Source organism: Somniosus microcephalus, chromosome 22, assembly GCF_052327205.1.
Source record: "Somniosus microcephalus isolate GS21.2 chromosome 22, FLI_Smic_1.0, whole genome shotgun sequence".
In the NCBI taxonomy this organism is placed as follows: domain Eukaryota; kingdom Metazoa; phylum Chordata; class Chondrichthyes; order Squaliformes; family Somniosidae; genus Somniosus; species Somniosus microcephalus.
In genome coordinates, this window is record NC_141008.1 from 32,086,834 (window position 1) to 32,112,974 (window position 26,141).

A 26,141-nucleotide genomic window follows, 5' to 3' on the forward strand; every position below is an offset into this window, starting at 1 on the left:
AACACAGTATATCTATAACTTACTGTCTCTGTTCCCATGGTCTCTGTCAGTCACCTCTAGTCAGGAGAGCTGTGGTTGCTTGTTCACTCCTAATGGCACCTATGTGAATGAAAACAAAGCCATGTTAGCACATTTTCCTCAGCCCTACAACAGCGATCGGTTTTCAGTAATTGAAAAGTCCAAATACAGCCCTCCCATCTTCGCCACTCTAAATAACAGTTCTGAACCTTTCCTCTCGTACCTCGTCTGTAGGTTACCTATTTTCAAATGCGGACCGCTATACAATTAGAATTAAATGCTTGTATTGAACCACAGAACATTTGTTTGATCAAGACTCTGAACAAAGTGGAAGATTGCAACAATGCCAATTTGTGAGCTGTAAGCCAACGCTGTCCAAAGAATTTGAAACCGTTTGCCTCGATTTACTAGTAGCTTCCTTACCAGCCTCCCAAGCTCCAGCCTACATAAACTCAACTCATCCACTGCCATATCATATCTGACAACGTCCTGCTCACCTATTATGTCTGGTCTTGTAGTTCTCCGGTAGCTTCCTGTCCCTCAGTGTAGCAACTTCAAAATCCTCAAAAAAATCCTACCGAGCCTCTCTTCCCTCCCTCTGCAACCCCTTCCAGCCCTCAAATTCTGTCCGCACCCTCTGCTCTTCCACCTTTCCCTAAACTGCTCCCTCATTACAACTCTCTCCACTATCAAAAGTCTTACTAAAATCTACCTCTTCCACTGCACCTTCAGCCTCCGCCCATATCTGCACTTTTACTTAGTTCCGTGAAGTGGCGTGAGAAGTTTTGCTACATTAAGGGTGCTGTATAAATGCAAGTTGCTGTCGACTTTGGCATATTATTTTTCCTTCCTTGGTCTCTTAAAGGTGTTAACGCTTGCTGTAGTACAGCGCCAATTGTGTCGACAGTGCTCTTGGTACCTCATCCAAGTGGCCATTAGGTATGTGAAGTTGTGCTGCACTGTATCAAAAGCCCAGACCCTTCACAGTAGCTCAAACAAGCTTATAAACGACAAATCAAAATCTCTAGCATCAATAGACCAAGCTGTTTGAGCACTACACTCGACCAACTATAAATCACAAGCTCGAATCTCAGCCTCGAATAACAACAGGAAAACTGATGCCCCACCGTGAATTTGATTCAAGAAATAGAATTATTTTATCACAGCTGTGGAGATTTCTTTGCATTCTCCCAATCAAAAATATGGGTGAACAGATTCTGGTGGTTCGGGGGAAGAGAGACTTTAAAATGACTGGGACTTTGAAGGATAACTAATTGGGTAGTGTGCCCCTCATCCATAAATTGTTCAGCTGAGCTAGGAGGTGCATCTGCAGTTCACTGGCACAGCAGTAAGTTTTAAACATATTCAACAGCTGCCAAGCTAGAAGCGGTATGTAGCTATCAGGTCTATACTTAAACATTACAGACTCTCATTATTTTCCAACCATGCATCACAGTTGCAATGCTACAATTAATTTCCACAATGAGAACCTTTGTTACTTGTCCAGAACCCAACTTTCCAAATAATTACCTTTTGTTGCAAATAACCTGCGCAATTGAAACCTCTCTATAAAACAAACTCAGGCCACAGGCTCCTGCATAGTACAGTACTGCTTACCTCTGAGCACGCCCTGTGCTGTTTAAAGTTCAGCCCTGGCCAACTATAAATTCTAATCATTCTGCTTAGTTATAATTACAAGCCACCAAAAGGCCTCCTTTGTGGGAGCTGTGCAGGCTCGTACACTGGTGTATAGAGAGTACCACAACCCCACACTCCCAAACCCCTCCCCCTACCCCCCCCCCCCCCCCAATCCTTGTACCGTCGTCTGCATTCAGCCAATCCAGAATTGACTTAGAGTGACATCAGCAGCAATAAGCTGGCATTACCACATGGCAGTGCACGTGTGTACACAAATACAACCATTGTTTAATGAGATCACTGCTCATTTAAAGAAAGGACACCCTGTAGAGTCCGGCCAATTCTTGTGTGGAATTAGTAAATTCATGCACCAAAAACTTAACTGAAACATTAATAGTGCTTCATATCAGTACTACTGCAAGTTTGAATTCTTATTACTTAACCCACATCTGATAAATGTAATGGCATCTGCAAATTTTAGAACATCATACATCCTGAGGAGTTCAGAGCTATATTGAAATTAACAGCTCAAGCACAAATCGTTGAAGATGGCAGGGCAGGTTGAGAAAGCAGCTAAAAAGGCTTACAGGATCCTGGGCTTCATAAATAGAGGTATAGGGTGCAAAAGTGTGGAAATGATGATGAACCTTTATAAAACATGGACTCGGCCTCAACTGGAGTATTGTGTCCAATTCTGGGCACTGCCCTTTAGGAAGGATGTGAAGGCCTTAGAGAGGGTGCAGAAAAGATTTACGAGAATGATTCCAGGAATGAGGGACTTCAGTTATGTTGATAGACTGGAGAAGCTGGGGTTGTTCTCCTGGAGCAGAGAAGATTGAGAGGAGATTTGATAGAGGTGTTCAAAATCATGAGGGGTCTGGACAGAATAGATAGAGAGAAACTGTTCCCATTGGCAGAAGGGTCAAGAACAAGAGGACACAGATTTAAGGTGATTGGCAAAAGAACCTAAGGCAACACAAGAAATAACTTTTTTACATAGCGAGTGGTTAAGATCTGGAATGCACTGCCTGAAAGGGTGATGGAGGCAGATTCAATCACAGCTTTCAAAAGGGAGTTGGATAAGTATCTGAAGGACAGAAATTTGCAGGGCTACGGGGAAAGGGCGGGGGAGTGGGACTAGCTGAAGTGCTCTTGCAGAGAGCCGGCACGGGCTCGACGGGCCGAATGGCCTTCTTTCGTGCTGTAAACTTTCTATGATTCTATAAGACTAACCAACAAAATAAGATTTTTTAGCTTTTTTTCCCCCCTTTCATATTTCTTACTATCCATGCCTTACCGGCCAGTTTATGTAACAGATTCTGTATTGGCATTCATGTCACTTTAACCCACTGCCACTCTCTCCTATATAACGATTCCCATTAATAAGGGCTGAAAGTGAACAGTCACTAGCCTTAAAGCAGCATATTCCTATCAAAGCACAAGAAGAAACTGCACTTAAGTCAATACACTTCAATGTGTATTTCCCTTAATTTATCTCCTCCAACTGCTCCCACCACTACCAATGCCAAATCTGTAAGCACCCGCGTTTCTTCACCCTAGTGCTACACAACTTTAACTGTTCCTTAAAAACACAAACCAAGTTTGGAAGAACAAAATGTATAATTTTACTGCTGGTGTCTTTTATAGCTCAAGACAACATAGCCCAAACGTTTCACTAACCAATTGCTATCCTTTACTAAAATCTTAGTGACAATGTGGCTGTCCTGATTTTTAGTGAAGACCATTTCTTTAGGTTTGGATGCAGAATCTTTGAGCAATGGTTTTATAAAGCTAAAACTTTTGAGATTCAATTTGACTCCACAAGTGCTAGCAATACCTGGCTCCAATGTAGAGGTTACAGAGCAGACCTCCATGGTGCAAAGACCTGCGACACTACAGATAACATACCAGCATCACCATTACATTAGCTATTCTAAACAACTACAAACAAACTCTACTATTCACCCATGCCCCTATAATCTCTACATCAGGAGGATTTATCTGCTAATAGAATCACCCACTTTCTACTGTAATCTGAACTCCAACAGGAGAGTTCGTGTTCACCTTATTTTCTAACTCAACTGACAAGATTCAGATTCTTGTGCAATTCAAGTCAAAGAAATTCAACACTAAGATTTCTCTGAAACATGATTCCAAGCTGTCTATTTAGTTTCATGGCAGGGTTGATGAACCTATTTCAGTTTAGCTGCAATTCACCTCTTTTTGTAAACTGAGCAATCGAAGGGCAGGGCCAAGACCCATAGTGCAGAATATCATTAAGTTAGAAATGAGTTGAAGAAAAGATGATGTAAATCAGGAAGTCAGGATTAAATGACAGCAAACTTGGATTTTTTTTAAACCTGAAGATTACAGAAGGAAGGAAAGAATAAGAGTTAAGAAGTTCCACAGTTCAGACTTCAGAGATCCTGAAAAATTAGTTAATTGGAAGATGATGAGGAGTCTTGATTTGAACAGTGAAGATAGAGGCAGCAGGAGTGTGTATTGGACAGTGCATTTACAGCTTAGGAAGAACCAGCGAGAAAAGTATTTGCTAACCATCATGGTTATTCTTCCAATAAAGTGAAGGCGGTGTTGCTCAGGAGCAGTATTAACAGAGCACTGAGTGCCGTGATCATGTAGTGAGACATGGGGTTTACACGCAGAGGGGAAAACAATAAATAAATCGGGCAGACAGTTGTTTGGGAGCTGATTCAACACATCTCTTAGCTATTGGCTACAGCAATACTAATTGATGCCTGGGAGCAGGTTTCCTGCCCACTTTGTTGTGAATGCTATACGGACCAAGACAACAAAGGGAAAAAGTCAAAAAGAGCTGCATTACTCAATATGGCACAAGGCTGCACCAGATTAGCAGTTTGTTAGATTGGTCACAGATTTCAGATACGAGGAGTGTAATATAATTTTTTTGGCATTGGTCTAGTCGGTTATAAAATTTTTTTTACCATGTCATATTTCTTAATGATTAAGATTTTATTTTCATGATTGCTGGTTATAACATGCAAATTGCAATATCATTGCCTCTGCATGGCAGGAATGTTTGGTGACGCCTCTTGTTCCATACAGATCTCTAACTGACCAGTGGTGTATTATTGAGTATACCTTTTCAAATTGCACTGGCGAGAATGAGAACAGCAGCTTTTTTTCCCCCCGTTTTCTATCGGAGACAACTGTTGGTCCTCAATCTTCATTGGATTTTTCCTCTAATCTTCTGCCCTGCTCTCATCTCTCCTGAAGTCATCCAGTCCTGTTCATGTACAGTTCCAGAGAAGCCAGCAATCCTCCAGTGCCTGGCACAAGTAGCCTTTTTTTATGTGTGAGCTCAGCATCAGTGGTTATATGGTTATTCACCCATCATAGCTATCCCAGGGCCTGTCCTCACTTCCCTATATAATGATCAGAAGCGTGAACCTCAACTGGTTTCTTCTTTCCTAGCCTTGGGCTGTTGAAGCATAAAATCCCTTTCAACTTTTTTGCCAAATAAAGTGTTCCAGTTATATAATTCACCCCTCACCAAACATCAAAATAAGTTAACTCTTCACTCATCTCACTGCTACTTGTGGGACCTTGCGGTGTATAAATTGGCTGCCACGTTTACCTACCAACTACACTTTAAAAATAATTCATTAGCGGTGAAGCAATTTAGAACATCCGGAGGATGTGAATGGCACCATATAAAGGCAAACCCTTCTTTGACAGTAGATTCCTCGGTGTCAACATTCAAAGAGTGTGGAGAAGCAAGTTAATACGCATGGTCAGACCAGTACAAATCGATGCTGATTAGTGAAGCTTAAAATTATACTGGTTAGACAGCACTTGGGCTTTACTTCTACTGAGTTATCAGTTCGAGACCTCTAGCTTTAGGGAGCAGCTCCTAGCCAGCAAGTCTCCAGTTACAGTCTCCAGTTACACTACAAGCTGCCTCTGGCTGCGAATGTAATCCTGCCATGAGAGCTCTGTACATTTGCGTTTACAATGATAAATTTTGTAATGTAAAGTACAGAACATTAAGATAGGAAACATAGTACTTCACGAGTATTGTCAAAATAACTAAGGAAGAAGTTGAAAGCAAAAGGGGCATTTAAGCAGACCCAATGCTCAACATGCCCCATCACTGCACAGCAGCAATCACAAAGCAAATCTGAACTACTGAGCCCAAAAAGTCACACTCAAACTGTAAGTGCTCTGGTCAGACTACACTCGAGTACTGCGTCTAGTTCGGGTCATAGACACAAGGATGATATGCAATCCTTGCCAGTGTGTCAGGCACAAGGTAAGAGACCGATCCTGAGCATGAGAACTGAATTATGAGGAAAGACTGGATAAACTCAGACTTTCACCCATTAAAGGAAGTCACTAAAGGAGAATCTTATAGAGCTACAAGGCAGCAAATGGTATAAAAAGGTAAATCTGGAATGCTACTTCAAACTAATCTGTACTGTAGGACAAGAGGACACAGGTTCAAACCAGTTAGTAAAATATGAATTCAGGACTGAGGTCAGGAAGTTCTTCACATGAAGAGTGATCAACACATGGAATGAGTTTCCGGGTAGTTAAGGCAAAAACCATGGAATCATTTAAGAAACAGTACAATTGTGTCATGAGGGATCAGGGTCTTTCTGGATGAATGGCCTAACAGGGGCCGAATGACCTTTCTCAGCTGCATCGATTTAGACAGCGCCAGGGCAGGAGCACCCACCTTCTCAAAAATAAAGCACTCTGCTTATGTTTATAAAGTGCCAGAAGCTCCAACAGACATGGTTTTGACACAACACATTATAATCCACGCAGTGTCAAGTCCAAGTGGTATGAGGCAACCTCCCTGGTGGGTCGGACACCACTGTGCTTCGAAGTCAAATTGGCACCTGTTAATTTTGTGCTCTTCAATGCTAGTGACACTATAACGGCACCCTAAAAGTACTGTGTTCAACTTTGGTGATCATACTTCAAAATGGACATACATGCTTTCAAGAGTGTGCAGAGAACAAGAATGATTCAGTGTGAAAGAGGAACAGAAAAGGTTAGAGAAGCTTAATCACTACACTTTAAAAAGATTAATGAGGGCCTTATCAAAGTATTTAAAATGTACAATGGGATCAAGGCAAACCCAGAATATTACTTCAAGTTAAGTCAGGACAGAGGATGCAGAATTTTAAATGAGTAAAAATCAACTTTATGAAGTATTTTAGTAAGCAGCTGCTTTGCTCAGTGATAAATGGTTGGAATAATCCAACAGTTAAGGTAGCAAAATCAAAGACATTAGGATCATTCAAATGCAGCTGGATGTCGTGCTGGGCAGGCTGGAGTACTGAGCAATGAGATTCAGGGGCGTGATTGGACTTTTCTGGTCGAACACTGTTTCTTGAGTTTCTGTGTTATGCTGAGTGGTGCGCTTATCCACTGACCTTTTGAGAACTTGTGATTTGTTTTTACATGGATAAATCAGATCCCAGTCTTGAATTACTCCATTTGACATACGTAAAAGTCAGGACAATGGAACACCAGCAATGGAGTGCTTAGTGTCAGTGAATGAAAATGTACACTTCCTATGGAATAGCATAATAACAGGATATAATCCCAGAGCATCATATAGCATTCTGCACCAGGAGGCCCATTGTGGAGTGACTGAGACACCCCATGTCACAAACATAATCACAAACTGTTCCTTTGCAGTGCATGTCTGTTAAACAGGAACAAAGCTTTTGGGGCACACCACCTAAAACTTGATGACTTCTGACTGAGCATCCCCCAAGAGTGGTTACAATCAAAATCAGCAACAAGGGCTGCAGCCCTGCATATTGCAAGGTCAAGGTGACAGGATTCAGGACAATCTTGTCACTGACAGACACACCCACACTGTGGTTGATACAAAAGATGATCGGCAGCGCAGTCCAGTACTTCTAGCTCAACTAGTACCTACAGTGAAGACCTATATGGTGGGAAGCAAAGGTTCAGAGATTTCATTTGAAACAATCCTACCTACAATGTCAGTTACTTCATGCCACAGACTGTGCCCTTGTCGAATGTTTTACCACCCGAGTGCCCCATGACTAATGATTAGCTGAACAAACTGTACCAGCAGTGCATGGACCCTAGGAATGCAACAGCTATGATCCCTTTTCATTACAAGCTTACCAAGGTGCACCAGATCATTTTGTAGTCAACTTTGTTGCTCTCACTACTTTAAAGAAAATCTTAAAAAATTAACTAAGTAACTTGCCAAAGGCCAACTACCTGAATATATGAAAGGATGAATAAAACAAGACCACACAACCCAGACTAATAAAATACAAGGAGTGTTCACTGATTACCAAATCCACATTATAGATTTTCAATCTATGATTCCCGGATCTAGAGTCCACAAGGTCATCAGAAATCGGTCTGCATACCACAAGCAGTGTCCTGGGAATTCAGTATTCTTCATTTCTTTCTGTAGCAGTGGATCTCCCATGTCATTGTTCATAGGGGCATCGTTAAGTTAACTGCTAACCTGAACTGTACCTTCAGGTGCCCAATTAAGTAGTCCTTATGGGGAAGTGGTCTAAATATGCACAGGAAGTTAATTGTTGCTGTTTGTGAACTTCTGAGGTCAGAGATAAATTGCTTGTATCTCACAGAATATACACACACACACATTTGATATATATGCATGTGTAAAGTAGTTTAAAAACAGAAGTATATTTTTGTGCTAACCCCAACACAAGAGGGTGCTCATTTTGCATCTCAAATTATGGTCAGACCAGCACGATGGGGAACTCCCTTTATATGCAAGTTGGGGGTCATATCAACATGACAGTAGTTTGGCACAGTACATGTACAGCTGTGCTACTCTTGTGTTTCATAACTTGCTCATACTCTACCTGCATCAACCCCAATCCAGTGTCAGTTGAAACCAAAATCTGTGTTTGGAAAAACTGAGCGCAATTTTTAGACGCTCCTATTGTAGCATTTGTACTAAACATTTCCAATCTACGTTCACTTTTTCACCAGTTTGCTGACTGCTGGAAAATGATCACTTCGCTAGATCATGTGTGTAAAACAAAACAATCATTTAATATGTTGACCTGCTCCCTTTCCCATGTCATGCTTTACAAATGAAATTGAAGCACTGTGATGGCCACCAGGAGGACCTCCTGTAAACACTGACATCTTTAATATTTAAAAATCCACGGATTTAAAATTTGCCCTCTCCTATATACCCAAACTCGTGAAAGAAATATTCTACAAAGTTTTATAGCAACTTGGCGACTGAAGTGAATCTATTCTGCCTCATATTTATACGGATCATAAATCTCCGGGTGTGCACTGCAAGATGCCTATCACAGCCAGTCCCATGCAATCGGACAAATAGCGAGCGACGAGAAATACTTTGCTTTCACTTCCCTGACTGCAAAGCACTCACTGACTTAGATCATGCACCAGCTGTACAATGTAGATATGAACTTTACTTTTACACATTATACAAAGTAAATGTAGCACTGATCAGCTTTTTTACTCACCAAACAATCGGTTTAAGTGAAATTGTTGAAGTTTAACCCGCTCCAGTACTACTCTCTCAACCCACATGCCCAACCCACAGACGTGGGCAGGCGTGGCTTGGAATTGCAGGACGTGTCAACTCCCAGATTCCACTACAACGTGTTCCATATGTAGACAGAACGTGAGAGACGTGGCCAGCTCGCAACCTCAACAACGCAACGGGAATGTGCTGAATAATTGGAACATGGTCCAGTCCAGCCCAGCACCACCGTGCGGTACTAACAGAGCTATAATCCTCGCCCTCACCGCGGAGGCATGTCCCCTTTTCGGGGTCACTGTACCCAGTGGAGGGGGCACTTGGAGTAGCAGGGTGTCGCTACATTTTATTGGATATTTTGGATTGTTCTGTGAACCCTGTAAACTTCTCAAACTTCAGACACGCCGCAACTTTGAAGCGCCGCCCACCCCGACTGCTGATAGGCTCAAACACGAAGAAGCGGCTTCTGATTGGCCAGGGAAGCCTCATTTTTTTTCCTTCTGAGCGCAGTCCCATTGGCTGGATAACGATGGAGGCCCCGCCCACTCATTCCATGCCCCAGGAACCGAGTCGCACGTAATCTGCAGTCCAAGAGGCGAAGGACATCACCATTCCAATCTCACCCCCATCGGGAGGCCTTTGCACATTGAACAGCAAACGGTTCACTGCTCACACCGAGTCCCACAAACCCAACCGTCTCCTTCCCATGTGCAACCCCTTCTACGTAAATCGCCGAGCGCTCTATACTGAAAAAGTGGTGTTCGGTGAAAGCGTGGACAAATTTGGATTTAATTTTGAGCCAGCCCACTTTGATCACAATCATCGAAATTACAAGCCTGTGGCAGCTCTGCAATTGCAGCCATTTCATCTACCCTTTTTTTCTTTTCAGATATCTATCCAATATGAAATCAATAGCCGCTTGTTCCCAGCTCAAACAAAAAAAAACTTCTATCTATCCCCTTAACTCTTTTCTATCGTGCAATTCAAATATTTCCGATGGTTTAACTTGATTTTGATGTATCCTTTTATAATCAGATGATAGGGAGAGGCATTGTATGAGCAACAAATAGATCAAGTAGATAAGTTAAATGTGGGTGAGCACCTCTCGAGTACTGTTCAAGGTTTAATGTCGAAATAGAAAAGGTAGTACAAAAACAAGTGCGCCGAATTGGGACAAGAGAGGAAGAAGTACGAGGAAGGAGAATCTCAAAAATATTAAGAGTTAAGTATGCTATAAATATTAGTAAAAAGGAAATTGTTAAATGTCAACTGGGACCCCTCCCCCAGAGGAGAGGATAGTGAATTCCGAGGATAAACAGAAGTTAGTGGGGATACTTAACTACTTTGCTTCTGTGTTTGAAAAGAGAGAGAATATTGGAGAGGAGGTAAATCCTGAACTGGTAAAATGCAAAATGAGAAATTATAATACATAAAGATTAAAGATAAAGTAAGAATCAAGGATCCTTTAGGGACATATGTGGGGGGGGGGAGAGAAACAATTGAGGTAGTAGAAATTATATTTCAGGATGCTATTGAGAGGGTATGTGTACCGGAGGACTGGAGAGCATCAATGCAATACCCATTTTCAAAAAGGGAGACAGAACTAACCTGGGTATTATTGGCCAGTTAGTTTAACATCTGTGGTGGAGAAAATTGTGTAATCTTTATATATGAAATTACTAAATATCTAGATTGAGAAAATAATTAGAAGCAGCCAGCACTGATTTCAGAAAGGACGATCGTGCTCGATAAAGCTGATTGAGTTCTTTGAGGTGACATAAAAGGTGTTGTACATGGATTTTCAGAAAGCCTTTAATAAGGTACCACACAGGAGACCATTGGAGAAGGTGAAGTCGTATGGAATTCGGGGAAGGTTTGCAATTTGGAGTAAAAACTGGTTAGAAGGGGTTAAACAGAGCAGAAATTAAGGGCAGATTCGGAGAGTGGTTGAAGTAAGTAGCAGTGCCCCACAGGGTTCGGTTCCGAGACCACTTCCATTCATGGTGTACATCAAGGTTTTGGATACGAGACTAGAGGGAGTGATGCCCACGTTTACAGGTGATAAATAGGGGACATAAATAAATAATTCTGAGGACCAGAGGAAGCTGCAATGGGATAGTGACTTGGTGGAATGGGCAAAAAAGTGGCAGATGGAATTCAATGGCAGTAAATGAGGTGGTACATTTTGGTTATATAAAAAAAGTAATTATACTTTGAAAGCTGGGTGATGTGGAAGTGCAGAGGAATTTGGGGTTTGTGTTCACAATACATTAAAAGCAGCACCTCAAGTGAACAAGACCATTAAAAAAATAAGTTGATGGAATACTGGGTTTTATGACAAGAGGTATCGAATACATCAAGATATACTGGTGAATCTATAGAAAACCTTAAGACCTACTTGGAGTACTGTGCAATTTTGGGCTCCACACTATAGGAAGGATGTTGAGGGGAGAGAGAGAGGTTACAGCACTGATTCATTTGGATGCTGCCCGATATGATGAGATACAGATATGAAGAAACGTGAGAAAAATTGGGCCCATTTTCATTATATGTTTAGGAATGCCCAACCCACAGACAGGGGCAGGCACAGCTTAGAATGGCAGGACGTGGCAGCTCCCAGTACAACATGGCAGAGACTTTAAACAAATATTTTGTATCTGTCTTCACAGTAGAAAACAGAAAAAGTATACCAAAAATAGTGGGGAACCAAGGGGCTAATAAGAGTGAGGAACTTAAAGTAATTAATATCAGTAGAGAAAAAGTACTTAAGAAACTAATGGAACTAAAAGCTGACAAATCCCCTGGACCTGATGGTCTACATCCTTGGCTTCCAAAAAAGGTGGCTGCAGAGATAGTGGATGCATTGGTTGTGATCTTCCAAAATTCCCTAGATTCTAGAACAGTCCCAATGGATTGGAAGGTAGCAAATGTAACCCCACTATTCAAGAAAGGAGGGAAAGATAACAGGGAACTACAGGACAGTTAACCTGACATCAGTCGTCGAGAAAATGCTGGAATCCATTACTGTATTAAGGAAATGGTAACGAGGCACTTAGAAAATCATAACATGATTAGGCAGAGTCAACATGGTTTTATGAAAGGGAAATTGTGTTTAACAAATTTATTAGGAGTTTTTTTTTGAGGATGTAACTAGCAGGGTAGATAAAGGGAACCAGTGGATGTAGTATATTTGGATTTCCAAAAGGCATTCAATAAAAGGTGCCAAATAAAAGGTTACTGCACAAGATAAGGGCTCATGGGGTTGGGGGTAATGTAGAAGCATGGATAGAGGATTGGTTAACGGACAGAAAACAGAGTAGGGATAAATGGGTAATTTTCCGGTTGGCACTAGTGGGGTGCTGCCAGGATCAGTGCTTGGGCCTCAGCTATTTACAATCTATATTAATGACTTAGATGAAGGGACCGAGTGCAATGAACATAAGAAATAGGAGCAGGAGTAGGCCATTTGGCCCTTCAAGCCTGCTCTGCTATTCAACAAGATCATGGCTGATCTTCTACCTCAACTCCACCTTCCCGCACTATCCCCATATCCCTTAATTCCCTTCGTTCCCAAAAATCTATCGACCTCTGTCTTGACTGAAGATCCACAGCTCTCTGGGGTAGTGAATTCCAAAGAATCACAACCCTCTGAATGAAGACATTTCTCATCTCAGTCCTAAATGGCCTCCCCCTTATTCTGTGACTGTGACCCAGTGTTCTAGATTCCCCAGCCAGGGGAAACATTTCCCAGCATTAACCCTGTCAAGCCCCTTAAGAATTTTATATGTTTCAATTAGATCACCTCAAGCCTAGTCTACTCAATCTCTCCTCATAGGGCTCCCCTCATCCCAGGAACCAGTCTCGTAAACCTTCGCTGCACTCCCTCTAAAGGCAAGTATGTCTTTCCTTGGGTAAGGAGACCAGAACTGTACACAGTACTCTAGGTGTGGTCTCTCCAATGCCCTATAATAGTAAGACTTCTTTACTCTTATACTCTAATCCCTTTGTAACAAAAGCTAACATACTATTTGCTTTCCGTACCTGCATGTTAACTTTCTGTGATTCATGTACAAGGACACCCAGGACCCTCAGTGCAAATATTTCCCAGTCTCTCACCATTCAAAAAATATTCAGCTTTTTTGTTTTTCCTACCAAAGTGGATAACTTCACACTTCCCCACATTGTATTCCATTTGCCATATTCTTGCCCAGTCAACCTGTCTATATCTCTCTGGAGCCTCTTTACGTCCTCCTCACAGCTTACTTTTCCACCTAACTTTGTATAATCAGCAAACTTGGATGAAGGGACGGAGTGTAATGTGTCCAAGTCATTAATACAGATTGTAAATAGCCGAGACTCAAGCTCTGATCCTTGTGGTACCCCACTAGTTACAGCCTGCCAACCTGAAAAAGTCCCGTTTAATCCTACTCTGTTTTCTGTCCATTAACCAATCCTCAATCCATGCTAATATATTACCCCCAATACCATGAGTCCTAATTTTGTGTAATAGCCTCTTGTGTGGCACCTTATCAAATGCTTTTTGAAAATCCAAATACACTACATCCACTGGTTCCCCCTTATCCGTCCTACTAGTTACTTCAAAAAACTCTAAGATTTGTCAAACACGATTTCCCTTTCATAAAATCATGTTGACTCTGCCTAATCATATGATTTTCTAAGTGCCCTGTTACCACGTCCCCAATAATAGATTCTAGCATTTTGCCTACTTGCCCAATGTATCCAAGTTTGCTGACAATACAAAGTTAGGTGGGAAAGTAAGCTGTGGGGAGGACACAGAGCCTGCAAAGGAATATAGACAAGTTAAGTGAGTGGGCAAAGAGGTGGCAGATGGAGTATAATGTGAGGCAATGTGAGGTTATTCACTTTGGTAGGAATAGAAAAAAATTATATTTTTTTAATGGTGAGAAACTATTAAATGTTGGTGTTCAGAGAGATTTAAGGTGTCCTCGTACAGGAAACAGTTAGCATGCAGGTGATGTGCCTCAATAAATCCGAGACTCAATGTTAACTGAACAAAGCAAGGCTTTTATTAACTTAGAAGGTAACACACAGTGGAGAAGTGTCTCCCATCCAGAGGTCGGCTGTACTGGATGTGAGACACGCTGGGCCTGCTTAAGTAGGGGCCAGGTATGGGCGGAGCCCTACACACAATAAAACACAGGTGAGGAAATGGAACTGAGGTAAGGGAAATGAAACTGAAACTAAACCACAGTCACAGGCACAATCACACACAGAGAATACAGATGAGTGATGAATGGCATATTTCATCACAGCAGGTACAGCAAGCAATTAGGAAGGCAAATGGCATGTTGGCCTTTACTGCAAGGGGGTTGGAGGACAAGAGTAAGGAAGTCTTACTACAGTTGTACAGGGCTTTGGTGAGACCACACCTGGAGTACTGTGCACAGTTTTGGTCTCCTTATCTGAGAAAGGACATACATGCCTTAGAGGCGGTGCAATGAAGGTTCACTAGATTGATCCCTGGGATGAGAGGGTTATCCTATGAGGAGAGATTGAGCCGATACTCTCTGGAGTTTAGAAGAATGAGTGGTGATCTCATTGAAACATACAAGATTCTGAGGGGGATTGACAGGGTAGACGCCGAGAGGTTGTTTCCCCTGGCTGGAGAGAGTCTAGAACTAGGGGGCACAGTCGGCCATTTAAGACTGAGATGAGGAAGAATTTCTTCACTCAGAGGGTTGTGAATCTTTGGCATTCTCTACCCTAAAGGGCTGTGGATGCAGAGTCATTGAGTATGTTCAAGGCTGAGATAAAGATTTTTGGGCTCTAGGGGAATCAAGGGATCGGGCAGGAAAGTGGAGTTGAGGTCGAAGCTCAGCCATGATCTTATTGAATGGCGGAGTAGACTCAAAGGGCTGTATGGTATATTCCTGCTTCGAATTCTTATGTCATATTCTTAACGTGCCCCACATGCAGACAGATACTCTAAGTATACAGAAGTGAAAGAGCACCCCAGATCAGAAGCCATCCACCTGCACCAACTTTCCCAAGTTGGACACGTTCAATAGAAAACCAGAGGAGGACGTAATTAGAAGGTTCAAGCTTCCACAATCCAAATACATCAAGCTGAATATACAAGGACAATAATAAAATATTTTTTAAAAACTGAGAAATGCTGGAAACACATAGCAGACCCTGTAGAAAGAGAGAGGTTAACCGAAAGACAAACAAGCTCTTAATGGAACTGAACAAGGCAATGCCCCAACAGGTTTATTAGAAAGCTGAGAAAAGGTGTTGGAGTTCTCAGTGAAATGATCTTCATACATAACCCATCAGTTTTCACCAGCTCTCCAAAGAATCTGGTTGGACATTTTACCAGTTAGTTAGTCAGTCTTCTTTTCCGCTCTCCACTTTGTCCAGTTCCATTAAACAGCTTATCTTTCAGTTTCCAATTCTGAAGGGAATACACCTGAAGTGTCAATCGTCTTTTCTATTTATAGATGCTGTTACAAATCTGGGTCGGTGATACATACCTTCAAGTTCAGTGGCATCAGTTGCTCTGTAAGCGGTTGGAGCAACTTACTTTTTATGGGAGTTGGTTTACACTGCCCTATATCTCCTTGTACAATAATAGAATGAGCAAAGACTTGGTGACAAGACTGGATACAAATCACTAACTGGTTTTATTTAACAGGAAGTGAACATAAAGAGCAACAACTATGATCAGACTCACTTAGTTTGATTTGTACAACTTATTTTTACACAATAAAATATCATGCTATACAACCCCACATCAGTGGGATTGCCTTGGCTAAACAAAATAATTCCTAACTACCATTCTACATTCTAAAAATCTGAATCTAGGCCAAAGCTTGCCCTCACAGCTTTCCATTTAAAAACCTCTGTCAAGGGATATCGGCGTTTCTGTCTCTTATGTACCTGTGTTCACAACCTGAGGGAGGGCCTGTGCTAGACAACCCCTGACAAGTACCTGGAACCAGACTGCCAAACACAACGAGCGTGAGGTTTTTTTTTTTTTTTTATATAATTGATTACGAGGACAAGCTAATGAATTACTTACTTATAATCTTTGAGGCGATAGCTTTAATGCCTGGCCGATTAGCATTTTAACAATTTTGTACACTTTTTTCCCCCTAAACTTGAGAAACATTTTGGGGAGTATTTTAACTGATGCAACCAGGGGGTTGGGGGGGGGGGGGAAAAGAGGAACAACAATAACTTGCCTTCATATAGTGCCTTTAACATAGTAAAACGTTCCAAGGTGCGTTATTGAACAAATTTTGACAGCCACATATGGAGATATTAGGACAAATGAACGACAGCTTGGACAAAGAGGTAGGTTTTAAGGAACTACTTGAAGAGCGAGGTGGAGGGGTTTAGGGAAGGAATTACAGAGCTTCGGGCCCAGGCAGCTGAAGGCATGGCCACCAATAGTAGTGCAATAAAAATCAGAGATGCTCAAAAGGCCAGAATTGGAGGATTGCAGGGAGCTCGGAGGGTTGTGGAGCTGGAGGACATTACTAAGATAGGGAGGGGCAAGCCCGTGGAGGGCTTTGGAAACAAGGATGAGAATTTTAAAATTGAGCCATTTGCTTTAAAAAGCCATTCAAAATATTTTATTATCGTTGCATATTCAGCTTGATTTGTTAAAACCACATGTAAATCTTTTCCAAATTCTTTGTGGAAAAATGGTCAAAAGTCCTGAAAAGTGAAACAATGAATCATAAACCACAAGAGAGAAGACTGGGGAACATGTGTGTCATTTAAGTCCCAAGAGCAGAATACATTCCTGAAATTATTTCTTTATATTTGTAGCTTTAATCAACAGATTATGTATATATTCGCCTTCCCTTCGGGGAGATTCCCAAGAGCCAGCTAAGTTGGTTCTCTCCTCCCTTTGTCAAAAAATCCCCAGAAGCTGTCTGGATTGACTGTCCCTCCATGTTCTGTAGGTAGGTTCAAGGAGCCTACGTATCTTATTCTCTGCATTTTAGTGAGCATCTCATCTCTGCAGAGTCCCTCACTGGAGTGGTCAAACTATATCATGTAACTGCCTTACAAGTCTGATGAAGTAGCCAAGGAACTACAGAAGGATCTGAATAAAATTCACAAGTGGGCAAAACTATGGCAGGTGAAATTCAATAAGTGCAATAGGGGCCTAGCACCAATCCCATGGCATTCATTCACTCAGCCTCTAACTAGTACCCACTGCTTCCTCTCAGTCAATTCCTCATCCATTTCAAGTTTTCCTAGAATACCCACAGCCTTAAGCTTTGATAGCAGCCTTTAATGCTTTCTAGAAGTCTAGTCACACGCCATACAAGCGTGCCAATGTCCATTTTGGAGGTCACTTCCTCAAAAAAAATTCAAGGAGATTGGTCAGGCACAATCTCCCCTTCTGACTGCCATATACTAAAATAGCTTATCATTTAGATAAACCTCAAGATTGTTTTGATCCATTCCATTATTTTGCCCGTTGTTGACACAAGACAATGGTTTATGTAGTTACCTGGGATTGTTGCCCATTTTGAGAATACTTAAAATAGGTACCATGTTGGCTTGTTTACAATGTAGTGGGACTGTCCCAGTGTTCACGGACTCACTCACGATGACACTCAGCTTTCTCTGATTTTATTTCTAATCTCAATTAGCACCTTTGGGTGTATTGTGCCGATCCCATATCATTTATTGATTTTCAGCACATTTAGGATCTCCTCGTGAGTTATGTCAAAGTTATGAAATATAGTGAGGACATCCGGATCAAATCAAAATCATAGAAAAAATTAAACAGGCAAGGTTTTCATTAATATTTTTAGGAGCTCTAAATTCAAGAGCTGGCAGAGGACTTGTAGATAGGTCAAGCAAATCAAGGTGCATCTCATTTATTTAAACTCTGATAAGATTTGTTAAAACCACATGCAAGGCTTTAAAGAATAATACGGTTCAATGATTAGCTGAAGTGCTCTTGCAGAGCGCCGGCACAGGCTCGTCAGGCCGACTGGCCTCCTTCTGTGCTGTAACCATTCGATGATTTAGTATCAAAATAGTTGGTAATAAGCGAGACTGAAAACTGGCTTGGCAATAGGAAGCAGGTGGTGAAGATAAATGAACAAGGCGATGTCAGGCGAGGGCAGGCAAATGGGATTCTGCAAGGATCTGCTTTGGGTCTGTCAGTTACACTAATCAGAAATATGGAGGAGGAAACTTGTAGTTTAAAAAAAAAATGGAGAGGTGCTCAAACCGGAAATGGTTAGTATTACAAAAGGCAAAATACTGCAGATGCTAGAAATCTGAAACAGAAAATGCTAAAAATGCTCAGCAAGGCAGATATAGTATCTGTGGAGAGAGAAACTGAGTTAACGTTTCAGATCGGTGATCTTTCGTCAGAACTGGAAAATGTTACAGAAGTAACAGGTTTAAAGAAAGTTCAGAGGCGGGAAGAGGGGAGGAAAGAACAAGAGGTAAGGTCTGTGATAGGGTGGATTACACGACAGAAGGGATGATGGCGCAAGGCAAAAGGAGCTGGTAATGGGACAAGTAAACGAACAAAAGATGGGTCTAGAGGAGCTGTAAATGACAGCAGAGTCATTACCAGCACCTGCTGTCTGAAAGAGAGAGATTAGTGGGTATGATCTGAAATTGTTAAATTCTATGTTGAGTCCAGAAGGTTGTAGTATTATTTTTAGTATAAATTGAGCTATGCTCTTCCTTAGAGTGTTATAGGGAGCTTGTGGAGTATATCAAAGATTGTTATAGGGAAAGAGTGGAATATATCAGAGTGTTTTATAGTGAGAAGCGTTGCAATTGTTAACTGTGGGGTAATAACTCTGTTTCTCTCTCCACGGTTGCTGCCTGACCTGCTGAGTATTTCCAACATTTTCTGATGTTATTTCAGATTTCCAGCATCTGCAGTAATTTGCTATTGTTACAGGGAAGGGCTGTGCGTGTGTTAGCAGGATGTACTGTAAGTGCTACACGGAGAAGCATTGGGTGCTATAATGAGGAACGTAGAGGGTTACAGGCACGAGCAGCGCAAGCATGACAGGCACGAGCAGCGAGTTAGTGGAGAGCATTGCACACCTTACAAGAAAGAGCACGGTTAGTGAGGACCACGGTTAGTGAGGAGCACTGCGGGCGCTACATGGAGGAGCACGGTTAGTGAGGAGCGCTGCGGGCGCTACATGGAGGAGCACGGTTAGTGAGGAGCGCTGTGGGTGCTACAGGAAGGAGTGCTGTTAGTGGAGAACATTGCACACCCTACAGGGAGTGCTGCAAATGGTATATGCAAGACTGCTGCAAATGCTACATGGAGGAGCGCTGCAAATGCTAGTGAAGATCGCTGCAAGTGTTAGAGTACCTGCTGCACTTTAGAAGTATAACACAAATATATGTAACTATTTGACAAAAGCAAAATCCTTCATTGATTGCGGAACCTACCAATTCTGTTGGGTTTGGTTGAAACATAGCAGTCAAGTAGGAACATGCTGTTACTTTTGCTCAATGCATATTTTCTAGGGGTGTGTTACTTGTGCAGCACGATCCAGTCTACATTGACTATTGTAAAATTAATCCCACAAGTACAATTTATCTTGGCATGTTCGACTTCAAAAACTTAGCTCAATGCTCGGAAAGATGGTAAAGCATTTATCAAATACAGGTACCAATAGCAAGATGGTCCAGTGATAACCAAATATACATTGTCGGTTTTGGAGATGTTTCTGAACCTTTGAGTGTGTATGCTGGAGGCTCTCACATTGTACATCCTGTGAATTCTGTACAAACTTGTACTTTTCACTACAAGTACTGTTCAGTTTAAAAACCAAAGTGGTCTGCCTCTCTGACACACAGGATGGCCAGAGTACCTGGACTCAAGTCACAATGTTCTTCAACTGGATTTCTTTTTGTGGGGGGGGGGGGGTGCTGCTGGTGAGTGAAAGAGGAAAGGGTGGGTGGGTGGGGGAAAGAGTTTCTAACAAATTAATTTAATACGATCTGGACATAAACAAAAAATTGGGCTTTAATTTTATCTATAAAATCTTTTAACAACAAGGTTTTTTAACAAGAAAATCTTCAAATTCATTCCACAGTAGCAGCCCTCAAACATTTGGTTTGGAGCTTACAATAGATTACACCCCCACTGCCATCAACTTCCACTTCCCAAGCACAGCGCAGCATACAAACTGCAAATCGGTCATTAGATCGCAGAATTCAACACCCAAATCTGGACATTACATCTTGATCCGCTGCACGCACAAAAATCCAGCCATTTTGGAATGGCGTCATGAGCCATTGGAGTCTTGATTTGCTGTCAATTCAGCAGCATACCACTACTGACATTGTGTTTTCTGACCAAATAACTGAAAATTTGGATCATATCTACACTGTCAACAGAGTTAAAGGGAACAATACCAAAAGGAGGTTGAACAAGGAGGACAGTAGTGTATTTCAGAACATGCCAGACCTGCATTCCACACTTCCGATCGTTTTCAATCCCCTCATGCAATCATGTGGTGGGATTTCATTAATCACCATCACTTGAATCTTGGCAGCATGGACATGAACAAAATGGCGATGCACTCCTCTGCCCATCAGCTTGATGGCCTACAAGATCGAACACATGATACTCAAAGTAGAGAATACTACATCTGAAATTTCTGGCGGCTCAACAAAGTCAAGAAACAACTAACAATATGCAGACAGTATACTCAAAAGCCCAGGCACTTATTGCTGGGGAACAAGGACAGAATACTCTGGGTACATCGGGAAAACTGGTCTGGAGAACCAAAGTACAGGTTCATTCTGGAGAGAGCAGAAGAAACTTCTTTAGAGTCGAGAGGCTGTGGAATTCACTTCATGTGATTGACAATACCAACACTGCTTATAATATGGCACTTCCAGTGGATAAATCAAAGAAGCTCATTTCAAAAGTAATTGGAAATCTACATTAAGAAGCCTATGGCATTGGTGAGCATTCTTTTAATTGTGCTCCCTTATCGTACAACTCCCAAGTCACTTCAATGAATGGCAGCTAGCAGAATAAAAGAGGCAATCTGTATATGGAGCAGATACACTCGATCAAGCTTGCTCAGGTAGAGCATTCTGCAGCAGGATGCCACTTAAAGCCATTTAGCTAGCTGTTAAATCCTCAGATGATTCTCACCCCCCACCCCGGTTGTTTATTTAGCCTGGCATTTTTTAGTCTCAAAATCTTGAATATTACCACTCAGGCTATCCTTACTGTTAGTGGCCTAGGTCAAAGAAACATCATTGGAGAAGGGTCCTGGAGCAGGGCTGGACAATTCACTAACCCTTCAACAAAGAGAAAGGTCAGTTAGGGTCATGTGGATGGTCAATATATCCTAATATGGGAGCTGGGGATTGCAACAAGATCAGCAATGAAATATTCTGTAAAGTCGGCCAGAATGAGTGACTTGCACAGATCAGTCACTCATTTAAACACTTTACTGTGGAAAAGTTGCAATGAAACTGGAATATCAATAGTTTAATAAAATAAATCGCTTGTATCAAATATATTGAGCCTTTCAATTCCTCCAGCCCTCCCAAAACACTTCATAGCCAATTAAGTACTTTTGAAGTGTAGGTACTGTTACGTAGGCAGACACAGCAGCCAATTGGCACGCAGCAAGGTCCCACAAACAGCAAACGGTAAATGGCCAGATCATCTGTTTTGGTGGTGTGGGTTGAAGGATAGATGTCGGCCAGGAAACCAGAAAAACTCCCCTGCTCGTATTCAAATAATGCCATAGGATCTTTTATGTTCACCTAAGAGGGCAATCATAAAAAGATTGTAAAAGCTTCTACAGGTACGTAAGAAGAGAGATTAACGAAAGTAAATGTGGGTCCCTTACAGACAGGAACAGTAGAAATTATAATGGGGAATGAGGAAATGCCAGAGACAGTAAACAAATACTTGGTATCTCCCTTCACGGTAGAAGACAAAAAACATTCCAGAAATAGTGGGGAACCAAGGGTCCAGTGAGAATGAGGAACTTCGAGAAATTAGTATCAGTAAATAGCGTCAGCTGTGACTCAGTTCTGAATCAAAAGGTTGTGGGTTCAAGTCCCACTCCAGAAACTTGAGCACTAAAATCTAGGCTGACACTCCAGCGCAGTACTGAGGGAGTGCTGCACTATCGGAGGTGCTGTCTTTCGGATGAGACGTTAAACCAAGGTCCCGTCTGCTCTCTCAGGTGGACGTAAAAGATCCCATAGTACTATTTCGAAGAAGAGCAAGGGAGTTCTCCCCGGTGTCCTGGCCAATATTTATCCCTCAACCAACATCACTAAAACTGATGATCTGGTCATTATCACATTGCTGTTTGTGGGAAGTTGCTGTGCGCAAATTGGCTTCCGTGTTTCTTAAATTACAACAGTGACTAAACTTCAAAAAGTACTTCATTGGCTGTAAAGCACTTTGAGACATCCGGTGGTCGTAAAAGGCGCTATATAAATGCAAGTCTTTCTTTTCTTTTTATAAAAATAGTACTGGAGAATTAATGGGACTAAAAGCCGACAATGCTCCTTGACCTGAGGGCCTATATGCTAGTTTTTTTTTATAAAAAGAGGTGGCTAAAGAGATAGTGGATACATTGGTTTTGATCTTCCAGAATTCCCTAGATCCCGCAGATTGGAAGGTAGCAAACGCAAGCTCGCTATTCAAGAAAGGAGGGAGAGAAAAAACAGGGAACTATAGACCAGTTAGGCTGACATCAGTAGTAGGGAAAATGTTAGAATTTATTATTAGGGACATGGCAACAGGGCACTTAGAAATTCAGAATAGTTAACATGGAATTATGAAAGGGAAATGGTGTTTGACAAATCTGTTAAGGGTTTTTTTGAGGTTGTAACTAGCAGGGTAGATAAGGGGGAACCAGTGGTTTTGGATTTTCAAAAAGCATTTGATAAGGTGCCACACCAGAGTCTATTGCACAAAATTAGGGCTCATGGGATTCAGGGTAATATATTAGCATGGATTGAGGATTTGTTAATGGACAGAAAACAGAGTAGGAATAAACGGGTCATTTTCGGGTTGGCAGGCTGTAACTAGTGGGGTATCGCAAGGATCAGTGCTTGGGCCTCAGCTATTTACAGTCTGTATCACTGACTTAGATGAAGGGACCGAATGTAATGTATCCTGCTGGCGATGCAAAGCTAGATGGGAAAGTAAGCTGTGAGGAGGACACAAAGAGGCTACAAAGGGATATAGACAGGTTTAGTGAGTGGGCAAGAACATGGGAGAAGAATAAAATGTGGAGAAATGTGAAGTTATCCACTTTGGTAGGAAAAATAGAAAACCAGAGTTTTTTTTAAAAGATGAGACTGGGAAATGTTGGTGTTCAGAGGGCTCTGGGTGTCCTTGTACACGAATCACAAAGTTAACATGCAGGTACAGCAAGCAATTAGGAAAGCAAATGGTATGTTGGCCTTTATTACAAAGGGATTGGAGTATAAGAGTAAAAACGTCTTACTGCGATTAGAGAGCGCGCCTGGGTGAGAGCACACCGGTGTAGAGTTTTGGTCTCCTTGCCGAAGGTAGGATATACCTGCCTTGGAGGGAGTGCAACAAAGGTTCTCCAGACGGATTCCTGAGATGAAGTAGACCAGGCTTATATTCCCTAGAGCTTAGAAGAATGAGAGGTGATCTCATTGAAACATATAAAATTCTTAAAAGGGGCTTGACAGGGTAGATACTGGGAGGATGTTTCCCTGGATGGAGTGTCTCAGAATAGGGGGTCAGCCATTTAGGGCTGGGATGAGAAGAAATTTCCTCACTCAAAGGGTTGTGAATCTTTGGAACTCTCTATCCCAGAGGGCTGTGGAGGCTCAGTCGTTGAGTATATTCAAGACAGAGATCGATAGATTTTTCGATACTAAGGGAATCAAGGGATATGGGGATAGTGCGGGAAAGTGGAGTTGAGGTAGAAGATCAGCCATAACCTTGTTGAATGGTGGAGCAGGCTCAAAGGGCCAAATGGCCTACTCATGTTCCTATTTATGTTCTTGTGTTGTTACAATGTACATCCGCACAAATTACACCCTGCACAACTGGACAGAGTCCTCCACACATCTTTGCCAATGATGGCAGAGTACAATCAGGATTCCACTGCAGAGTATGTCAATCTTGCATACCACACACAGTATTTCCAGCCATACCAGTTCAGCTCTATTCAGCCTGTTCTACTCTACCAATAGATAACACAAGACTAAGTTATTAGCTTTGCCAAACAGATGCTCTGAGCATGAAGGCACGGCTGTACTGGTCAGGCCATGTAGTGCGAATGTCTGATGAATGAATCCCAAAGATGATCTTTTATGGTGCATTAGCAACTGGGGAGCGATCTCATGGTGGACAGAAAGAAATATGAAGACTGTTTAAAAGCCACTCAAATAGTTCAAAGTAGACATCCATAAGTGGTAACAACTTGTTTAAGATAAGAAAGTTGGCAAAAAAACTATCCACAAAGGCCTATTTAAAGTCAGACTTCAATTCGAGATCAGTTTTTACAGTACTTCTCCAAGCTATAACTACTTCATATTAACACTCAATCTTGTCATTTTAACTGTATACACATTCTATGAATTACTAAATGCACCGACCCATAAATGGAGCTTCTTCGATTTAAAATCAATTTAACAAAGCTTGTGGCGCTTGTTCTCGAATTTTGAAACAGTCACAGCCAGATGCAATTTCCAGGATCACTTCCGAAAGCCAACGTACAAACATTCTGCCAGGCAGCAGCAAAGCTTCCTACTGTCTCAAAACTGAAAGCTGCTACTTCTCCTTTCTCTGGAGTAGATTGGAGGGTGCACTTACACATTTAGCACTAACTTTTTACACATTTAAAATAATGCAGATTGGAGGATAGCAAATGTAACTCCGCTATTTAAGAAAAGAGGGAGAGAGAAAACAGGGAACTACAGACCTGTTAGCCTCACATCAGTAGTTGGGAAAATGCTGGAATCTATTATAAAGGATGCAATAACTGGACACGTAGAAACTAATAGTAAGATTGGGCAGTGTCAACATGGATTTATGAAACGGAAATCCTGTTTAACAAACCTATTGGAGTTCTTTGAGGATGTAACTAGTGGAGTAGACAAAGGGGAACCGGTAGATGTATATTTGGATTTTCAGAAGGCCTTCGATAAGGTCCCACACAAGAGGTTGGTGAACAAAATTAGGGCACATGGAATTGGGGGTAATATACTAGCATGGATTGAGAATTGATTAACAGACAGAAAACAAAGAGTAGGGATAAACGGGTCTTTTTCAGGATGGCAGGCTGAGACTACTGGGGTACCGCAAGGATCGGTGTTTGGGCCCCAGCTATTCACAATCTATATCAATGATTTGGATGAGGGGACTAAATGTAACATTTCCAAATTTGCTGATGACACAAAGCTAGGTGGCAGTGTCGGATGTGAAGAGGCTTCAAGTGGATCTTGACAGGTTCATTGAGTGGGCAAGAACATGGCAGATAGAATATAAAGTGGATAAATGTGAAGTTATCCACTTTGGTAGAAAAAACAGAAAGGCAGAGTATTTCCTAAATGGTGAAAGATTGGGGAATGCAGATGCTCAAAGGGACCTGGGTGTCCTGGTACATGAGTCACTGAAAGTGAATGTGCAGGTGCAGCAAGCCATTAGGAAGGCAAATGATATGCTGGCCTTCATTACAAGAGGATTTGAGTACAGGAGTAAAGAAGTCTTACTCCAATTATAGAGGGCCTTGGTGAGACCACACCTAGAGTACTGTGTACAATTTTGGTCTCCTTACCTAAGGAAGGATATACTTGCCATAGAGGGAGTGTAACGAAGGTTCACGAGATTGATTCCTGGGATGGCGGGACTGTCGTATGAGAAGAGATTGAGTAAACTAGGCCTGTATTCTCTTGAATTCAGAAGAATGAGAGGGGATCTCAATGA

At 41.8% G+C, this 26,141-nt stretch overlaps 1 protein-coding gene across 8 annotated transcripts in view; it reads right to left on the reverse strand.

Moving 5' to 3' along the window:
* Positions 1-26,141, reverse strand: part of mtmr4 (myotubularin related protein 4) — a 166,110-nt gene that overhangs the window by 118,849 nt on the left and 21,120 nt on the right. For 3 of the 8 annotated variants that reach the window (XM_085964420.1, XM_085964411.1, XM_085964415.1), the window contains exon 2: positions 24-99. In XM_085964420.1, the coding sequence (XP_085820546.1) occupies positions 24-38 (15 nt within the window). In that variant the 5' untranslated portion in view covers positions 39-99. Of the gene's footprint in view, positions 1-23; positions 100-515; positions 605-1,635; positions 1,758-4,776; positions 4,796-9,173; positions 9,541-26,141 lie in introns of those variants that run through there. The other 5 variants (XM_085964421.1, XM_085964412.1, XM_085964417.1 and 2 more) reach the window with 5 other exon arrangements.